Source organism: Leucoraja erinacea, chromosome 36, assembly GCF_028641065.1.
Source record: "Leucoraja erinacea ecotype New England chromosome 36, Leri_hhj_1, whole genome shotgun sequence".
Taxonomy (NCBI): Eukaryota; Metazoa; Chordata; class Chondrichthyes; order Rajiformes; family Rajidae; genus Leucoraja; species Leucoraja erinaceus.
The window spans coordinates 10,276,148-10,298,257 of NC_073412.1; the positions used below are offsets into that span (position 1 = coordinate 10,276,148).

Sequence of the window (22,110 nt, forward strand, 5' to 3'; positions counted from 1 at the left end):
TTGTTGGAATACTGCTTTGGTCAGCTATTATTAGTCCTCCCCTCCCAGAAGAGTTCCAAAACGATTAGCTTTTGGGTGGTTTGTCTCCAAAGCTGAATATTCCAGATTACATTGCGAGTACGTGGTACAGGCAAGAAATACTCATGCAAGGTCCATCTCGCTGAATGGAGCAGGACTATTGTCCTTGTGTTCTCCAACGTGTTCGCCAGAGATGCTGCCTGACCCGCTGAGTTGCTCCAACACTTTGGGCCTTTTTTTGTAAACCAGTATCTGCAGCTCCTTGTATCCACTATTGTCCTCGATTTACGAGATGAATTAAACGCCATTGATCTTCAACGATATGTCAACAGAAACCGGTTCTAGTCACAGTTAAAGCATTAACCTCTGGAAATCTATAGCAGTTTAAAAGGATTCCATCGTGCAGACTATGCGTGTAGTTATGCATCATTATCAATTTGCAAGATGCTCATGTTTTCATGTAAAGCTGCCAACACTGAATACTAAGGTGCAGGCAATTGTGGAGACTCCATTTGAAGCATTTCACTTCAAGTCAAGTCAAGTCAAGTCAAGTCAAGTTTATTTGTCACATACACTTACGAGATGTGCAGTGAAATGAAAGTGGCAATGTTTGCGGACTTTTGTGCAAAGACAAACAACAAAACAACCAAACAAATTATAAACACAATCATAACACACATATTCTTTTACATAATAAATAATGGAAGGAAAAACATTCTGTAGAGTTCCATTGTACTTTACAATCTTTGCAGAAATTAACTTTGCATCAATATTTCAAAAGTTTGCCGGGTTTTAAAGATTAAAAGAGTTGACATATGTTGGGTAGTAGAAGTTCATTTTAATAGGTGTTGCAATGTCAAGTGTGTTGAATGTAGAGATGATGGCAGCTTGAATACAATTGTTTCATTCAATTGTTTCATTCTTCATAGAAGAACAAGCTCAGTTGTGGGAATTGATTATTATGCTGGGTAAATTGAAGGAAAGGGATTTCCCCACTGCCCCAAGTTTAATATGTTTAATATTTTTCTTTTGTTTTCAGTTTGCAGATCAGGAGAGCGGTTCCCCCTTTGTATTTATTTGCACCAAGCCTCAGGAACTTCTGGTGAAATTTCCATTGAAAGGACGACACAAGATCTGTAAGTGATGGACTAGCATCTATAACTAATATTCCGGTGGGCCCACATTTTATGGGTTTAAAAACCCAAGCAACAAGAGTTGCCAGAAGACTACTTTTTTTTCAATAGAAGGTGATTTAATTGATGTTATAATTGCATTGATATTCCATCATAATAAGGAAAGACTTGCATTTGCTGAGACATATAAGTCACTGATATCCCTATATTCTTAGTTAATGGGCTACTTTTGATCTCTGGATATGGATAGGTCATGTTTCGGGTCGGCACCCTTAAGTCCTTACCCAAAATGTCATCTATCCATGTTCTCTAAGAATGCTGCCTGTCCCGCTGAGTTACTCCACCAATTTGTGCCTTTTTCTTTGTAAACTAGCATCTGCTGTTCCGTTTTTCTACACAATTTCATATGAAGAAAGACTGGATAGACACGTGTTGTACTCGCTATAATTTAGAAATGGGGGGATCTTATAGAAACTTACAAAATTCTTAAGGGGATGGACAGGCTGGATGCAGGAAGATTATTCCCGATGTTGGGGAAGTCCAGAACTAGGGGGTCACAGTTCAAGGATAAGAGGGAAATCTTTTAGGACCGAGATGAGAAAATCATTTTTTACACAGAGAGTGGTGAATCTGTGGAATTCTCTGCCACAGAAGGTAGTTGAGGCCAGTTCATTGGCTATATTTAAGTGGGAGTTAGATGTGGCCCTTGTGGCTAAAGCGAGCAGGGGGTATGGAGAGGGCAGGGACGGGATACTGAGTTGGATGATCAGCCATGATCATATCGAATGGCGGTGCAGGCTCAAAGGGCCGAATGGCCTACTCCTGCACCTATTTTATATGTTTCTATAAATGAATGGGATTTGGTTAAAATCCAGTTATCCTGAAGATCTCCTGCGTGATTATGGCAGTGCCCTTCTTCTTCTGCCTCTTTGAATGTCATCTGTTTATCTTTTCAAGAACTTCCCATTGCCTCCCTAAGTTCCAGCAATCCAGTTTCCTAGCAACCCATTATGGATCTGTGCATTTCTGTGGACTTTTTATGACGCGATCCATGAGCATTGGATCAACTTTCATTCCATTCGCAAAGGAATATTGCACAAACATGTTATGTGCACGCGTACGCAATCGTCTTGAAGACTTCACAACAACTTTTTCAGATCTCAAAGAGAATGAGTATTTGTATTTTGTAAAGTATAATTATAATAGGTTCTAAAATGCACCAAATCATAATTATTACAACAAAAAATAAAGTGCTGGAGGAACTTAGCAAGTCAGGCACCATCTATATGGAGGGAAGACACATAGTACTGGAGTTACTCAGCAGGTCAGGCGGTACCCGGACGTGGCGCCAACGGACCAGAAGCCGAAGCAAAGAAGTCGAAGCCAAAGAACCGAATGGATACGAGGCCGAAACGTCAAATAACCGAAAGGATGTGACGCCTAAAAGCCAACTAACCGAAAAGCTGCGTCGCCTAAAAGCAAACTCACCGAATGGCCGCTCTGTCGAAACGCCACTTACCGAAAAGGCGGCGTCGCCTACAAGCCAACGGACCGAATTCCGCTCAACAGAAAGGTCAAATAACGGACGAGATGTTGCCAGTGGCGGGACTTGTCAGCGATTGGTCCAGACCCCCCACATCCATCACATCACTGTGCATGGATGAACATTGTCCTACACCTCCGCTCCACCCGACCCACAGCCCGCGGAGGGTGGCCGTGGGAGAGTGGGGACTGTCCCGAGCGATGCACACCTCCGGCCGCTTCTCTCCCCCCCTCTCCCTCTCTCCCCCCTCCCTCTCTCCCCTCTTCTCTTCCTCTCTCTCCCCCTCCTCTCTCTCTCCCCTCTCTCTGGCACTGACGGTAAAGATAGACACAAAATGCTGGAGTGACTCAGTGGGACAGGCAGCATCTCTGGAGAGAAGGAATGGGTGGCGTTTTGGGTCGAACCTCTTCAGACTCAGTCTTCAGGTGTGACACGAAACGTCACCCATTCTTTCTCTCCAGAGATGCTGCCTGTTCCGCTGAGTTACTCCAGCTTTTTGTGTCCATCGTCAGTTAAAACAGTTTACAGATTCTGGTGTTTTGTGCGTGGGAACTTGCTGTGTGCGTTCCGAGGGAGAGTGGGGGCTGTCCCGAGGGATGCGCACCTTTGGCCGGTTACAACTTGGTGCTTGGGTTCAGATTGCCCAGTCACCTATGACGTGTGGGAAAATGACCCTCACGCTCCTGTCTCCCCCTTCTCTCTCTCTCCCCCCTCTTCTCTCTCTCCCTTCTCCATCTCTCTCCCTTCTCCATCTCTCTCTCTCTCCCTCCCTCTCTCTCCCTCTCTCCTTCTCTCTCTCTCCCTCTCTCTCTCTCTCTCTCTCTCTCTCTCTCTCTCTCTCTCTCTCTCCTCTCTCTCCCTCTCTCTCTCTCTCTCTCTCTCTCTCTCTCTCTCTCTCTCTCTCTCTCTCTCTCCCCTTCTCTCTCTCTCTCTCTCTCTCTCTCTCTCTCTCTCTCTCTCTCTCCCTTCTCTCTCTCTCTCCCCCCTCTCTCTCCCCCTTCTCTCTCTCCCCCTTCTCTCTCTCTCCCTCTCTCTCTCCCCCTTCTCTCTCTCTCCCTTCTCTCTCTCTTCCTCTCTCCCCCTTCTCTCTCCCCTCCGTCTCCACCGGCAGGAGGATGGGGTGTCATTTTAGGCGACGCAGCTTTTCGGTTAGTTGGCTTTTAGGCGTCCTGCCCTTTCAGTTAGTTTGCATTTAGGTGTCCCATCCTTTTGGTTAGTTAGCGTTTCGGCCTCGTTTCCATTCGGTTCTTTGGCTTCGACTTCTTTGCTTTGGCTTCTTGTCCGTCGGCATCTCTGGGTGACGTCGGAACATCAGCCCGAAACATCATCCGTCCATGTTTTCCTGAGATGTTGCATGACCCATGAAGTTACTCCAACATTTGTGTCTTTTCTTGTGAACCAGCATCTGCAGTTCCTTTTTTTTCTACATCTGTGCGGAGGGAATGAACAGGTGACGTTTTTGGGTCGCGCCTTTCTGCAGACTGACCATCCCCGAAGAAAGGTGTTAACCCAAAACGCCGTCTGTCCATTTCCCTCACGAATGCTGCCCAATCTGCGGAGTTTCTCCAGCATTTTGATTTTTTTGCTCAAGATTCAGCATCTGCAGTCTCTTTTGTTTCTAGTAGCTTGAGTCTAATAGATTAGTCATTCACAGTAGATTGAGAGTGGGGGCTGAGGGAAACAAAAAGGGAGTAATTTTCGCCAAGACTCTCAGCTTTCAGGCTTTGCATATTCCCGACAGTAATTTCCAAATGTTGCACTGATGTAGTATCTCTGCAGTAACAAGGATGATGAGCACAGCAGCAGTCCAGATTAGACTAATACAGGCATGATACACTGAATGGCCTTGTGTGCTGCTTTATTCAATGAGTCCAAACCCAGTCTCTTGGCATTTGCAGTATAATTGTTTGACTTCGTATGTTACAAGATCAAGTGTATTATTATGATTATTCTGTCGCTGTTTTTATGAGGCTCTTGGCCAGCTCTTCAAGTTTTCTAGCTTGAGGAGCAATTTTCAGCTGTGTTTTAATATGGATTTTGAACTGTGAAGCATTATTAGAGGATTCTCAGAGGATCTATAAAGCATCAATATTTATAGCAAGATGTTCCACATACTACAAGTAAAAGCAGGAATTAAGTTATTAGAGAAAATGCTGTTTTTTTTAATGGGCTCTTCATGGTATTGTAAATAACTTAAATATATTTACATTTCATAAGACAGGATGGTGGAGGCCATTCAGTGCATCGTGCCTGTACTGGCGTTGTGAGAGAGCTGTCCAGTTCTTGTTTTTGTTTCCTCATATTATTTTCCTTAACCACACATCCAGTTTGCTTCCCCCCCGCCCTCCCTATTTTTTATTAATAAATCAGTTTGCATCATCCCGTCCAACAGTGCAATCTAGATCATCGTTTTCCACTGTTTTTATTATTGCTGATATCATTGGTGATTCATCTGCCACGTACCTTAAATCTGTGTCCTCTGGTTATTGACCCGTCAGTCAATGGAAATAGATGCTGCATTTATGCACAGGGCGGCAAGATGGCGAGTAGTAGAGCTACTACCTTACAGCGCCAGAGACCCGGGTTTGAGGTTTGATCCTGACTACGGGTGCCGTCTGTACGGAGTTTGTTTGTTCTCCCCGTGCCCCGCGTGGGTTTTCTCTAAGATCTTTGGTTTCCCCCCGACACTCCAAAGATGTTCAGGTTCGTAGGCTTGGTGTAAATGTAAAAATTGTCTCTAGTGTGTGTAGGATAGTGTTAGTGTGTGGGGATCACTGGTCGGTGCGAATTTGGTGAGCTGAAGGGCCTGTTTGTGCACTGTATCTCTAAACTAAACTAAAAATGTACAGAATCTGTTTGCACAAATATCCCTGGCTAATTAGTTGTGAATTAAAATATTTCTGCTTTTAATGCTTTATTGAAAAACTAAGACTCTTGTCCATGTCATCATCATTGCTGCAACATATTTAATATTACTATACACCTTTCTGGTCAGGTCGGGGGGAGTTCCCACCGCCACTGGTATAATGTAATCCCATGCCACCTGCTCCATGGTCGGATAGTCTGCGACCAAACCGTCTCCCCCACCTGGTTTGCCAGGGGAGGAGGAGGCTCTAGACCCCCAGCAGGACCAAAAACAAGACCTGTCAAAGGGCGGATGAGCTCCTAGCGAGCCAACGGCCATCCACACTTCAGTAGAAGTTGTGATCTCTGTTGTACATTGTAGCATTGTAAGGCACCGTGCCCATTGATGTTTTCAATGATGATGATGATGATGGTGATACACCTTGACAAAACCTATTTAAATAAGATTGCATGAGCCTTTTGTCCTTCTGATCAAGAAGATGCACACTGTTCAAGCATGCATTAATAATGAAGCTGCATATATTTTAAATAAAGATGTGGAGAAAGGATACAAGGAGTTTTTGATGAGATGAGATGAAACAAAGCTGGGCGACAGATGTGGAGGATAAAACTCATTATGGTCCTGGTGGACGAAATGGACAGTTTCTGTGCCGTAAAGTTAATGAAATGTCTCCATTCTCTGCAATTTGCTAATGGTTCTTCCTGGTTTAGTATTAATTGATAATGCAGAGCCGGCAGGGCTTTTTCAAACTCAAACCCTCAACCAGTGAATAGGATTGAGTTGCACATCCAGAATTATTTTGGATTGGAGAGCTGCATGTGCTTTAGGGTTGGAGCTTGGAGCTCTGCGTTTTGACACTCATGAGTACACTGCTCGATGAAACGCTTCATGATCAATTCCCAGTTTGGATATCGCGCTCAATCTATGTCAGACCAATTGGAAAAATATTAAGGAAAGGCCAAGGAGGTTCATGAGCAATATCCCCAAATGACTTCAAAGCACCAATGGTGACATGGTGATTTTTCTCTTTAGCTCTTGCTTGGTGCCCTTTTTAGGAAAGACAGGTGATGTTGACAAGGACATGATGTTGTTCTGAAGTGATGAAGTAAGGTCAGAATTGGGAATGATCTTGACCAGGAAGAACAGGAAATAGATGGATTACGTGAACAGATAACAGGGGTTAGGATACACTTTTCAGTATGGTGTACAGTCCAAATAGCAACCAATAACAAGAGCAGCATTAATGGAGAGAGTATGAATCAAGATGCGGACATAATTCTGAACTCTGTTGAAAGAGGACATTACCGAGTCGACAAAGTTGTTCTCACAGCTCCTTCAACAAGCCCAACATCCTCACTGTTTCCTGGGACCTCTGGTTCACAGTGTGGAAGGAGCATTCAAGGTAGGATTGATAATCCTGAGTCCACATCGTCATAGAATCATACAACACAGAAACAGGCTCTTCGGCTCAACTTGCCCATGCCGACCAAGATGTCCCATCTACACAGTAAGCTGTAAGTTGCCCAAGCAAAATATGAGATGCTGTTCCTCCAATTTGCAATTAGCCGCACTCTGACAATGGAGGAGTCCTAGGAGATTGTCAGAGTGCGGCTAATTGCAATTTAGGAGATTGAGAGGGGATCTTATAGAAACTTACAAAATTCTTAAGGGGTTGGACAGGCTAGATGCAGGAAGATTGTTCCCGATGTTAGGGAAGTCCAGGACAAGGGGGTCACAGCTTAAGGATAAGGGGGAAATCTTTTAAAACCGAGATGAGAAGAACTTTTTTCACACGGAGAGTGGTGAATCTCTGGAACTCTCTGCCACAGAGGGTAGTTGAGGCCAGTTCATTGGCTATATTTAAGAGGGAGTTAGATGTGGCCCTTGTGGCTAAGGGCATCAGGGGGTATGGAGAGAAGGCAGGTACGGGATACTGAGTTGGATGATCAGCCATGATCATATTGAATGGCGGTGCAAGCTCGAAGGGCCGAATGGCCTACTCCTGCACCTAATTTCTATGTTTCTATGTTTCTAGGACAGAAAGGTCTATGTGGGAATGGGAAGGAGAATTGAAATGTTTAGCAACCGGGAGATCGGGTAGGTTCAGGCGGACTGAGCGAAGGTGTTCACCGAAACAATCGCCCAGTTTACGTTTGGTCTCGCCGATGTGTAAGAGTCCACGTCCTGAACAATGGATACACTAGATGAGGTTGGAGGAGGTGCAAGTGAATCTCTGCCTAACCTGAAAGGACTGACAGGGTCCCTGGACAGAATCCTGGGAAGAAGTATCGAGACAGGTGTTGCATCTTCTCCAGGTGCTTCAGTTTTCATCTTCATTGCAAAGATGTGCAGGTTTGTTGGTTAATTGACTCTGTAACTTGTCCTTGGTGTGTAGGATAGAACTAGCGAAAGGGTGATCGTTGGTCGGCACGGTCTCCACCAACAATAAATACCAGCCTATTTCTATTTTGTTCATAAAGTTGGCAGAAATATCAATCCACTATGGCTGAAGATTGTCATTCCATCAGATCATACCAGATCTAAATACAAAGAACTGCAGAAATCGCGCCAAAAACTGGAGTTTTGGTAAACGATAACTAACATTGTTTTTTTTTTTTTTTGTTTTTTTTTTTTTTGTTTTGTTTATTTTATTAGAAGTTAATACAGCACAAAACAGTACAGTGGAACCTAATTTTAGGTGCCAACTATGTAATACCGTAATCCATTCTATGTACAACCTCTAGTTTTATGTTATAAGAAGGAAGTAAGCAGGACAAGAAAAAGAAAACAATAGAAAGGGGAAAAAGTGGAAAAATAGATGGTAGAGAGTAGAAAAACGTGAAGTGTGTATATAAAAAATAAAAAAAAAAGGAAGAGAGAAAGTGGAAAGTAGAAATAGAAGAGAAGGCCCCTTAAAAGAGAATTTTTCAAATCTGTATTCGGAGATGTAGATCTATCCGCGTCATGAACTGAAATCAGCAATCCTTACGGTACCGCTGCATCACATGATTCCAAAAAGTCGATGAAAGGAGACCAACTCCTTAAGAATTGGTCATATTTATCTATTAGTCGGAGTCTCATTTCTTCAAGGCGTGCTATGTCCATCATATTCCTAATCCACATTTTAACAGTTGGTGTGGTTGTATTTTTCCAAAATTTAAGTATCAATTTCTTTCCAATTATTAACCCATAATTAAAAAAAACATTTTGATCTTTATTTAAATTGGTATCTTCTCCTATTATTCCAAATAACTAACATTGTTGATGAATACAAAATTCCAAAATGAATGAACAAGGTAAAGATGAGGCTATTGCTGCTTCTACCTGCAGAGTCCTGAACTTCCATAGCCTTCAGATAAGAGTTTTATTGCACTTCAAAAGCAAAACATAGATTGGAATATTTTAACCTCAAAAAACTAGTAAATGGTGACATATACACATTTTGGTTCCTGAAATGCAAAATTAGCATGCACCAAACATTAAGTATAGGTAAGCATTTAGGAGGGAAAATTATCTATTTCCTTTTTTGTAAATGGTTGTAATTGTACAGGGCCATAGTGAAGTGACAGCTGCAGTAAGCACAGTGCCTGTATTCCCAAGGAGGATGAACTTGCCTTCCAGTGCAAATTCACTTGTTTGCTTCCTGGGAGAGTCACATTAGCCTGTCCTCACTGGAGTTCAGGAAAACAAGAGGTAAAATTGTTGACGTGTACAAGATTCTGAAATAAATGAACAAGGCAAATGGGATTCTGGCTGCAGAGTCCAGGACAGGAACCACAGCCTTCAGATAAGGGTTTGCGATCCTTTGGAATTCTGTGCTCTGTGGCACTGCTGATGCTCAAGTCATTGAGTGCTTTTAAAGCTGAAGGAATTGTTTTTTTGGTAGTTGTCTGGGGATCAGATGGAATGGTGAACTTGGGGTGCATTATTGGCTCTAATATTCAATGGAGAATCATCTCTGAGGAAGAATGTGGTCTGTCCCTGCTTCTTGTACACATCCTGCAATGCTGTGCACGTTAGTTCCTAACAGCACTCTACAGGGCCATCGCACATTGGGTTGGAGTAATCTCAATTTGGATGTCTGACACCCATAATTTTCCAGCAACCTATTTATCTGCCACACCATTCTCTCAAAAGTAACCTTGAACCAGACTTGTGCATTTGGTAGGACTAATGAATATCCCATAGCAGCACTGAATGCAAAATGAAAATATTTATGAACTGTTTGACATATTAATCCGACAAGTTCAACATATTCCTTATTCCAATTTACATTTCTTGGAACTTGACATGAATTAGAGCTTTATAATTCACCAGCAAGGCCAAGTAACTTTGTAGCACGTAATTGGCAGCCCTGAAAAGTTAAATGAGATGCAGTGGTGATATAACCAAGAACAGTCATTTGAAAGCGGAACAAATGACTGGGACATTAATTCCCCTCATTACTAATCTTAGCAGAAATGCTGATCTGTTCCAAAGGCAAGTGGAAGAGACCGAGACCTTTCAGCTTGTCCAATTTGCTTGAACTTCAAGCTTGCTTTTGAATCATCCAGCGTTGTCTTGTTTGCACGAAAAGCCAGTACTTTTCCGAATCTTACAGGTCAAGGCCTTAGTCGTACATCATGGAAACATTTGGCCCAATTTGCCCATGCTAGCAACTAAGCCAGTTCTTCCTGCCTGCATTTGCTCCATATCCCTCTGAACCTGCCCATATCAATGTACCTGTCGGTATCCATGTACCTTCTTTGATGGTTCATCACCTCGTGCCTTAACCGTTTCTTGTACATCTTTTCAAAATGGTGGTAAACTTCACCAAAGCTGTGCTTTATTCGAATGTCCTAATTAAAGCTGGGTTAATTAAGGACTCTGACTAAAGAAGCCGCAGGTGTCATGTATACCTGTACCATGATTTCTGATGACCTAATTTTTTTAATAAATGTCTTTGATATTGAATTTAGTGAGCACAGAAATGTGGTATAGCAACATACCTACAAGGGCGGCACAGTTGTGCAGCTGATAGAGCTGCGGACTCACAGTGGTAGAGACTCGGGTTTGATCTTGTGTTGTCTGTGTGCAGAATGTAGGTTCTACCTGTGACCATGTGGATGTCCTCCGGGTGCCCTGGTTTCCTCCACATCCCAAAGATGTGCGGGTTTGTAGGTTAATTGGCCTTTGCAAATTGTCGGGAGTTGATGCGAAAATGGGATAACATAGAACTAGTGTGAACGGGTGATCAGTGATCGACTTGGACTCAGTGGGCCGACTAATTTGTTTCCATGCTCTATCACAAAACTAAACTACTGCCTCTTGAGTCTTTCCTTGGGCAAAGTTTGCGTGACTGAGAGAATGTACTGTGACTGTTTCACATTCTGACTCCACATTTTCCATGACAAAATTCTAGCCCTATTTATAAACAGCATCTTTGTTTGAGCCAACAGTCTTAAAGTCTATTGGGTTGGATTGGGAAACTTCATAAGTTCTCTTTCATGCAAGATCAGACGCCAAGTCTCCATCTGCTTGCTCCAATGGGCATTAAAGATCGTGGTGCTCTATTAACAAAGAGCAGAGTGTTCTCTTCGTGTCCTGGCCTTAAATAACACCACGCAAAAACAAATTATCTGGTCATTCATTTAAGGTGCTGCTTATGGAACTGTTGAGTGCACAAACTAGCCATATTCTTTAGTTCGATTGCAACATTTACTTTAAAAGTAATCCTTGGGCTGTAAAGTGCCTTGGGAATGCCTTTGGGATACGATGAGGCCTTGTCAAAGTGCAAGATATTTGGGTTTTTTGGCCAACCTATTGAAAAAAATAGCAGCTTTCTTTCTTGTTTTTTCCTCTATCCTTCTATGATGTTCTTGGCCCCTGTTCTGGGCATTATTCAGTGCTTTGATTAAAATGGAAAAATCTCAGGCACAAACCTATGTTTTAGCAATCCATAATGCAGTGTTATACACTTTCCTAAAGGGTATTACATCCTGTTTCCTCTCAGCTTCTCGAGTGCACTCAGAAAAGTGGGTGTCAAAAACACTGGAATATCACCTACATTTAATCGTGTTTAATATTATGCATTTTAAAGACTGAACCATATTGCCCGTCTGGATTTTGGGATGACCGTGTGCTTTTGGAGATTGTAACCATTTCTCTGACAATGTTTAAGGTTTTAGTTTAGTTTGGAGATACAGTGCAGAAATAGGCCCAACGAGTCTGCGCTGACCAGCGATCCATGCACTCTAATGCTATCCTACACACTAAGGGCGACTTACAATGTGACCAAGCCAATTAGCCTACAAACCTGTATGCCTTTGGAATGTAGGAGGAAACCAGAGCTCCCAGGGAAAGCCCACGCAGGTCGGGGCGTGGGGGGGATGATCAAACTCCGTACAGATAGACCCGTAGGATTAAACCTGGGTATCTGATGCTGTAAGGCAGCAACTCTACCGCTGCGCTACCATGCCACCCTATTCTGATTTTTTTTTTTTTTTCAATGGAGCGAATATTATTCTTGTAAATTTGAGATTTGAACTTAATCAAACACCAAATATCTTTGCACCAAATATATGTCCCTGCTGATGATGGGAGTTGTGTGAAGCAAATGACTGAAATATTTCATGGCACTCACACAGATGGAGTTGTAGAAATGTATGCTGACCTTTAGAACTTTCAAAAACAGCCCGTGTAAGAGCCAAAATGAACATGTGTCAGGCTGACTCTCTGTTGCAGAAATTCCAAATATCTACTTGTGTGATTATAAAAGGAAAGAAAGATTTGCATTCATGTCACACTTCTCACAACTTCAGAGCATTCCAAAGCACTTTGAAGCCATTGATGCACTTTCTCAAGTGTTAAAAGTATAGGTAAGAAGAGACTTTTGTTCCACAGAAAAAAAATCTAATGAATAACCAGATGAATCTCTTTCAGATGATGGTTGAAGACTAAGTATAGGTTACCATTGGAGCCAATCTGAATAAAAGGATGGTAGACAAAAATGCTGGAGAAACTCAGCGGGTGAGGCAGCATCTATGGAGCGAAGGAAATAGGCGACGTTTCGGATCAAGACCCTTCTTCAGACTGAATAAAAGGATGTACCTTTAGAAAGGAGATGACGATGAATTTCTTTAGTAGTGAATCTGTGGAATTCATTGCACAAACAGCTGTGGAGGCCATCATTGGGTATTTTTAAGGAGGAGATTGCCAGATTCTTAGTGCGTGTGTTAAGGGTTATGTGGAGAGGGTAAGAGAATGAGGTTGAGAGAGAAAGGTAGATCAGCCATGATTGAATGGTGGAACAGACTCAATGAGCTGAATGGCCTTATTCTGCTCCAATGACTTGCAAATGAAAACTGTAATGATAACAGTCCTGTTTGTAATTGTGTGCTAATGTGAAATAGCGTCCTTACTAATGCCATGAGATGGGCTGTGAGGTGTAATACACAGTGCCCTCCATAATGTTTGGGACAAAGACCCATCATTTATTTATTTGCCTCTGTACGCCACAATTTGAGATTTGTAATAGAAAAAAAATCACATGTGGTTAAATGCTCAAAACAAAGAACTGCCGATGCTGGTTAATACACAAAAGGACACAAAGTACTGGAGTAATTCAGCAGGTCTGGCAGCCTCTCTGGAGCACATGGATGGGTGACATTATGGATTGAGACTTCTTCAGACTGTGGAAGAAAGCTGGAAAAGGGGAGAACAGGACAAAGTGTGGCAGGTAATAGATGGATAGGCGAGGGGGGGGGGGGTAGGCAGGTGGTTGGAACAAAAGTCAGAGATAAGAGCAGGTGTGAGACAGGTTTGAGGAGTTGCAGATCGTGAATCCACAGAAAGGCTATGTCTCACACCTTCTGCTATCACCTGTCCATGCTCTCCAGAGATGCTGCCTGATCTGCTGGGTTACTCCAGTACCTTATGTCCTCAACTATGCTCCCTCAATTACTTAGAAATTCACCTGATGTTGTTTCAGGGGAGTTCCAGGAAGATATTTTCCTGGTTAATATTTGTACCTCGAATAACATCACAAGAATTGAGATGCTGCAATCCTCTGAGTAAGTGTCCTGACCTGAAACGTCACCTGTCCATTCCTTTCCCAGATGCTGCCCGACCCACTGGGATCCTCTAGCACTTTGTGTTTAGCTCACCATCGCAAACATGCCTTTTATTTCACGTTTCTATTGGAGTGAGTTAGCTGATTGTATATTCAATGCAGATAGACACAAAATGCTGGAGTATCTCAGCAGGACAGGTAGCATCTCTAGATGGAAGGAATGGGTGACGTTTCGGGTCAAGATCCTTCTTCAGACTCGCTATTCATTGTGTTGTCTATGTACGAGTGGCAAGGAGTCGGTGTACTTGAGGGCACTTTTTGAAGTCATGAACAACGTTCTCTTTGCTACCCAACTATATCCGCTCCATCTGCCTGTCTATCTTTTTCCCTGCCTTCCTTTCCGTCTTTTGACTCTTCGTCCTCTGCAGGAGCCTTCTCGACCTAGCGTTTGATTTTTCTCCACCTTGTGTACATTATTTGGTTTCCTGTTAAATATATTCATGCTTCTGGTCTTAAGCATTTGTATGGGAGAAAGTTGCAGCTGCGGGCAATCCAAGATTAAGAACACCTTTCCTTTGAAGCACTGTAAAATTCCCTTTCATTCTGCAAAATGCATCTCCAACTGTGTGCATCTCCTCCGTACCAGTGTGCAGCATTTTGTTTTCAACACAGCCAACACTGTACCTTCTGTGTCACGGAATGTCATAGAAGTTTTATAACAGGGAGGTGAAAGGAATAGTAGCCTGGCGTCCTTACAAAAGGCAGTGGTTGCACTTGATCCCACAGACGGAAAGTCTGTACCTGACCACTTCACTTCCCATTAATCATCTGTAGCCAGCATGATTTGGGTGTCAAGAGCGTGGCTATTGAATACAAGGGGCTATTTGAACCTTTTAAGTGATGTTATATTGACAAATAGTTTAGTAAACACATGCTTAACACTAGAGGAGTGTAACCCTAATACATTCAACTGCCCTTATCCAGGCTGAAATCCTTTACAATCCTCAGAGCTATGTATCCCCTTAAAGGAACAATACAACCTCATTCCTATTACTCTTTGCTGGTATTAGTGATATCACGGAAGGGAGAAGTATTAATTTGACTGTACGTGAAATGATTGCATTTGCTGCATATTAAGCAGCCTAAATTATGCAGTTCACATCATGCTGGGTGAGCTGGCATCGAATGCAGTCTAATTAAATCAGCTATCGATGGTTGTCACGCTCTCGCCTCCCAACTCTGAATGTTTTGGCTTCAGGTCCAAAGACTTGCGCACATCATGGAGGATGATGCTCCAGTGTGGGGCTGAGGGGCTGTTGCTGTGTCCGAGGTCCCACCTTTTAGCTGAACTGTTCGGTCACGGCTTCGGGAAAATAATTAAACTGCCGATGGATTACTCAAGGAATAATCTGGTCCCTATTGCTCAAAACAAACAGTAAAATGGATCCAGGCATTGTTTTAGGTAGACAAAAATGCTGGAGATACTCAGCGGGTGAGGCAGCATTTATGGAGCAAAGGAACTAGGCGATGTTTTGGGACGTTTCAGCATTGTTTTCTTCTGTTTGGATCATATACAAATTGTCTGCCACATTTCTTATCTTACAACAATAAAAATACTTTGTTTAGAGAGCTTTTATAGAATGAAAAGTTCATCTCGGTTTCCATTAGAACAGTAAACAGAAAGTCCACAATGTCCATGCCAAATATGATATTAATTTAAACCAATCTCCGAAGATAGACACAAAATGCTGGAGTAACAACAGGACAGGCAGCATTTCTGGAGAAAAGGAATAGGTGATGTTTCAGGTTGAGACCCTTCTTCAGTCTCAACTAGTCTCCCCTGCCTGCACGTGATCTATATACCTCCATTCCCTACAGATACAGGTGCCTATCTAAAAGCCTTTTGAACGGTACTATTGTATCTGCCTCCACCACTACTTGCATCTACCACTCTCTGTAGAAAGAAAACTTGCATCCACCACTCTGTATAAGGAATACTTGCCCCATACATCTCCTTTAACACTCTCCTTAAAGTTATGCCCTCTCATCTTTGACATTTTCACCAGGGAGGAAGAAAGGGTTCTGACAGTCTACCTACCCTCTCCATACCGCTTAAAATTTGATATACTTCTATCACTTCTCCCTACAGCCTCCGGTACAGAGAAAACAATCCAAGTTTGTCCAACTTCTTATACCTAATACCTTCTGGTTCAGGCAGCATTCTGGTAAACCTCTTTGCACCTTCTCTAAAGCCTCCACATCCTTCCTATTAAGCTGCATCATGTCTTCCTGACTCTTGTACTTAATGTCTCAGCTAATGAAGGCAAGCATACCATATGCCTCTTTTACCTCTCTATCTACTTGTGTTGCCAGGTTCAGCAAGCTAGGAGGTGGTTGAGGCAGGTACCATCGCAATGTTTAAGAAACATTTAGACAGGTACATGGATAGGATAGGTTTGAAGGGATATGGGCCAAAGTAGGCCGATGGAACTAATGTAGATGGGGCATTATGGTTGGCGTGGGCACGTTGTGTCGAAGGACCTGTTTTCACACCGTCTGACTCCATGACTATGGATTTGGAATCCCAAGATCCCCCTAACATCAATGCTTTTAAGGGGCTTGCCATCTCATCAAGAGAGAGTTAGATTTAGTTCTTTGGGCGAAAGCAATCAAGGGATATGGGAAAAAAACCAGGAACGGGGTACTGATTTTAGATCAGCCATGATCATTTTGAATGGCGGTGCTGGCTCTTTGAGCAGAATGGCCTACTCCTGCACCTATTTTTCTATGTTTCTATTACCTCCAGTTGTATGCGATACTCACATTTGCAAGGATTAAACTCTGAGTTTATTAAGTGCAAGATCCTTTTCATACAGGAGGAAGCAACATGAACATACCTGCCTTTTAATATGCCCTAGCCTGTCAGTGCCACTAGTTTCCACCAGTGCGCAACACTGGTGGAATTGTCCACAATGGTGTATTCCCCATTCAGGCTAGCTAGCAGCAGGACACTCCCAGCTTGGAAGCAGCATCTTAAATGTTGTACCAAACCCACACGTTAAAAACCACCAACATTTATTGGCCATTACAGCCTTTGTAGAATTCATGATTATTCGAAAGAGGTTTTTAAAGGAAAAATGTGCTTCCGTTGTGGTGTGGATTGATGTATGCAAGTTCCCTGCATGAACGAGGAGAGCTTGGCTTCAAGCCTCTCTGTCACAAATAGACGAAGCCCAAGGGCACCAGCTGGATGGGATAGTGCACAGTGTATTGTCGCAGAGGTTATTTGGGCCTTTTAAAATTAAGTGTGGTGTTGCTTAGATGTTTTATTTTATTTGAGCAGATTAGCACATTGCTGCACTTTCTGGAGAATGACAGAAAATAATATTGACAGACATTTTGGAAGAAATAATTTCCATCGGCTGAGCCAGTTATGTCACAAAAAGGATTTACATTTGTCCTTTTAATTATGCCAGTCTTTTATCTGAGATGTAAATACAGACGAGTCAGCTATGCCTCGGTTGGCATGACAACGCAAAGGCACATAGACCCAGCCTGGCACAGAGCCAGCGAGGTTTACCGAATGCTGATTGAATCCTAAGCAAATCGTGGATTGAAGAAGATTTGCTTGTACAGTGTCAGGGATTTGCATATATCTTGGGTTCTGGGCACAAATTTGATTCTGTCAAGATCATTTTGATTTCTGGAGATGGGTATGGGAGAATAAAGGTTCCTTCGTGATTACAGCTGAAATCACATGAAAGCAAGCGATGATAACAGCCCTGCTCCTAATTGTGTGCTAATGTTAACAGTCGCCTGGCTAATGCCATGGGGTGAACTGTAAGAAATCAGACCCAGTGGAGTGAATGCAAATCACAGCAACTGTGAAACAGCCAGGGTGCCCTTCCAGTGAATCCGCCTGCACTGGGATGGGTCTGTGCGGGAGGGTCAGTAATCAAAAACCACCTAGTCTCCAGGAGCAATAAGGCAGCATGTAATTAGAGCATAGTGGCGGGCTGCTTTGTGAGTTCAATATTAAGAGCAGCTGCTGTCGTGGTCATTCAATGCCAGGTGCCCCTTTTTTTTATGACGTGATAATTGATGTTTGTGTAAGCTGCCTGGGAGAGTAGGTAGCACAGGAACATGCTTTGAAATTATATTTTTGTCTGCTTGATTTTTTTTCCGAGCAAGAAACCAGCAACTCCGTGCAACCCCCTTCCCCCACCCGACTCAGCCCATGTGCTTGGGAGAGGGAAATGCTGCAGTGCAGATTGAGAGCAGGTGGTGAGAGGACTCCGGAGCACACACGGACCAAGGGCAGCACTTGCCTCTCAGTGGCATAACAAGGCTGATTCTCTGCTTTTTTGGTTCAATGCCTTTTTTATTGTGTATATTACCTACAAAGAGTAAAATATCAGTGGTCCTTAGAAGAGACGTCTCTCACCACGTGGAATACAAAGGTTTGAAGTTCCATGGAGACGTAAAGAACTGCAGACTCATAAATTGTTGCATGAACTCAGCGGGTCAGGCAGCATCTGTGGAGGGAAATGGATAGATGACCTTCTGGGTTGGGACCCTTCTTCATTCTCAAAAAAACATCCAATCTGAAATGTTGCCTGTCCATTCCCTCTACAGATGCTGCCTGACCTGCTGAGTTCCTCCAGAACTTTCTGTTGAGTGAGGTTCTGTGATTGATTATAGACACAAAATGCTGGAGTAAGTCAGCAGGCCAGGCAACATCTCTGGATAACAGGAATGGGTGATGTTTCGGTTCGAGACCCTTCTTTAGACTGTTTAGTTTATTATCACATGTACCGAGGTACAGTGAAAAACTTTTGTTGTGTGCTATCCGGTCAGCGTAAAGACAATATATGATCGCAATTGAGCCATCTACAGTGTACAGATACATGTTAAAGGGAATAACGTTTAGTGCAAGATGAAGTCCAGTAAAGTCTAATCAAAGATAATCCAAGGGTCTCCAATTGGGTTTATGATGCGTTGGTCACACTGTGTCTGGAGTATTGTGCTTAGTTTAGATACCACATCTCTGGTAGCGTCTGTCGGATTGGGGGTGTGATGAATTGAGAGTAACACCAAGGTCTCCAGAAGATTAAGAGAGACACAAAATGCTGGAGTAACTCAGCGGGACAGGCAGCATCTCTGGAGAGAAGGAATGGGTTGACGTTTCGGGTCGAGACCCTTCTTCAGACTCATGTTAGGGGAGAGGGAGATACATAGATAAGGAAGTGCAAGGTGTGAAAACAGGATTGAGATCAAGGAAAATGTAGAATAGATCACTGTTAGCTGGGATAAGGTAACAACAAGGCAAACAGAGATAAACTGTAGTCGAAGATGGCAGGACTGGTCGGAGAACTGGGAAGGGGGAGGGATGGAGAGAGAAGTGAAAGCGAGAGTAACTTGAAGTTAGAGAAGTCAATGTTCATACTGTTCGGGTGTCAGCTGCCCCAGCGAAATATGAGAAGATTAAGTGTTGTTATTGAAGTTTGATCAGTTTCAAGGATTTGACTGGGTTGATGGAGAGAAGGAACATCCTCTGGGGACAGAGCACATGATGGAATGACGCAGGATTGGAGTTGGACTGTTTAGGAAAGAGTTTAAGAAGGAACTGCAGATGCTGGAAAAAAGGTACACAAAAATGCTGGAGAAACTCAGCGGGTGCAGCAGCATCTATGGAGCGAAGGAAATAGGCAACATTTCGGGCCGAAACCCTTCTTCAAACTGATGGGGGGTGGCGAGGAGAAGAAAGGAAAAAGGAGGAGGAGACAGCCCGAGGGCTGAGGAAGGGGAGGAGACAGCTAGGGCTAACAAAATTGGGAGAATTCAATGTTGATGCCCGCAGGATGCAGACTGCCCAAGCGGAATATGAGGTGCTGTTCCTCCAATTTCCGGTGTTACTCACTCTGGTCATGGAGGAGACCCAGGACAGGATGGGGAATGGGACGGGGAATGGGAGGGGGCGTTGAATTGCTGAGCCACCGGGAGGTCAGGTAGGTTCTTGCGGACCGAGCGGAGGTGTTCGGCGAAACGATCGCCCAGCCTCCGCTTAGTCTCACCGATGTAGATCAGCTGACATCTAGAGCAGCGGATGCAATAGATGAAGTTGGAGGAGATACAGGTGAACCTCTGTCACACCTGGAACGACTGCTTGGGTCCTTGAATTGAGTCGAGGGGGGAGGTAAAGGGACAGGTGTTGCATCTTTTGCGGTTGCAACGTAAAGTGCCCGGGGAGGGGGTGGTACGGGAGTCACCAGTTTGGATTTCTTCATGTGAAGGCGAGTGGAAATCTGTAGCTGTCTTCTCCTAATTTCCGTGATTTAAATCAATAGAAATTTTCAAAATTAATGCTCATTCATTTTTTAAACAAAACAAAAATCCGCTGAGGCTGGAAACCTGAAATAAAAACTAACGTTAGGTGGCATCAGTGGAGGGAGAAATAATTAACATTTCAAGGTAATGATAAAGGCCAACTCAAGTTAAAAGATCATATCTGATTCAGGACAGTGATCTGAAATTTTAACCTGCAGCACGGATGCTGCCTGATCTGCTGAATCTTTATACGTGAATTGTTTCGAGTCAGGGCTCTACTCGAGACTAAGAAAAGTTCCGGTCCGAAACGTCACCCATTCATGTTCTCCAGCGATGCTGCCTGACCAACTGAGTTATTCCAGCATTGTTTGTGTGTGTGTGATAGAGTCATAGAGTGATACAGTGTGGAAACAGACCCAACTTGCTCACACTGGCCGACGTCCCAGCTACACTAGTCCCACCTGCCAGCAATTGGTCCATATCTCTCCAAACCTGTCCTATCCATGTACCTTTCTAACTGCTTCGTAAATGTTGGGATAGCCCCTGCATCAACCACCTCCCCTGGCAGCTTGTTCCATGCATCCACCACCCTTTGTGTGAAAAGGTTACCCCTCAGATTCCTATTAAATCTTTTCCCCTCAGGTGTGTGTGTGTGTTTAAGCTGAATAGACCACTTCTATGTGCTTGGATCTCAGAGCACTGCCCATCTCACTCTCATTCATATGTGTACTTGTTCTAATTCGAGATATTAATTGAAGATAAATTGTCCAATAATTAATTGGTCAGGCCTGGATCACTGAAGTCTCTGGAGCCCTGCTAAGCAACATTTAAAATGGTGGTATTTTCATTTCTGGTTTGGATTTCTCATTAACACTTAATTATTTGTACTTGCAATTTCGATCATGTCAGTCAATTATTTGTCAGAGAACAAATCGTTCGGTTTTGTAGCAACTGGATTATCTTTTATCCAAGATGGCACCCAAGCTTGATGACCCCTTGTAGACTGGTCACTGAAGTGGATCTGCAATCACACATAACAATCGCTCCACTCTTTAAACCCCTGCTCCAACAGCAGCTGTACACTGTGGATGGCTCAATTGTTATCATGTATAATCTTTCTGCTGACTGGTTAGCACGCAACAAAAGCTTTTCACTGTACCTCTGTACAAGTGACAATAAACTAAACTAAACGATTCAGGGAATAGGGAATTTGCTGTTTGATACTAATTTCATGCTGCTTTCGCAGTGGCCGAAATCGCTATCGAACCATGGGGGGGGGAAATGATTTCTTGGTGGCCGAGCGCGCACACACACATACGAGACCTCGGAGGCTTTGGCCGTGGGCCCTGTGGGCAGTAACATCAGCAGCTGACCTGGTTGGTGACCATCTCCGAACTCCAGCAACAGCAGCTTAGTCTGCCCCGCATCATGGGACTTAAATCAACCTGTTTGCGGGGCTTTTCATCGCCTGGCGCGGCTTTAAATTGGCCAGTGGGGACTTCGCCATTGGGAGCCTCGATTGCCTCAATGCAGCAGTTTGACTGCCTGACAGCGGGGCGATGGAAGATTCTGTGGCCAATTTTAAGCCGCACCGGGTGATGAAAGGCACCGTGAACAGGCCGATTCAACCCTTAGAAAGCATCCTTAGAATCTTTCAAAAGCTACAATGTGATAAATAACACTTAAACAAATAAAACTGAAGCAAATATAGGCAAACAGAAGAACCAACCTTGGAGGGGGGAGAGAGAGAGAGAGATGGGAAAAAAAATACTAAATAACGTGAGTGACCGTGAATGAGGGACTTACCTGCAAGACAGTCAGGAAACCCCTTCGACCGGTGCCCTTAATGACCTGACCTGTTTAAATCCGTTACCCGTTTAAATCTTTCCCATCCATCAATACATCCAATTAGTTCAAATGGTAATTGTACCCACATCAGATAGTTTTAAGAAATTCTCAATGAATACCTTCAGTAATACTTGAAGGTCAAAACACAATTGGTGACACATCGTGTTAATACGATGTTAATAGAGACATTTAAAAAATAGTTTAACAGTGAAACCCCCACTGTCTCGGGGAAAGTGGAGATTTAAATAGAATTTTTCACCAAATTTCAAAATCCGGATGACAAAACATGGGGGGAATTGTCCCCCACCTCTCAAAGCATGGGAGG

The 22,110-nt window shown here is 43.4% G+C and overlaps 1 protein-coding gene across 1 annotated transcript in view; it reads left to right on the top strand.

Moving 5' to 3' along the window:
* Positions 1 to 22,110, top strand: part of trip4 (thyroid hormone receptor interactor 4) — a 115,836-nt gene that overhangs the window by 62,635 nt on the left and 31,091 nt on the right. Inside the window, exon 12 of the mRNA XM_055662655.1 lies at positions 1,058 to 1,154. Within this exon, the coding sequence (XP_055518630.1) occupies positions 1,058 to 1,154 (97 nt within the window). The remainder of the gene's footprint in view (positions 1 to 1,057; positions 1,155 to 22,110) is intronic.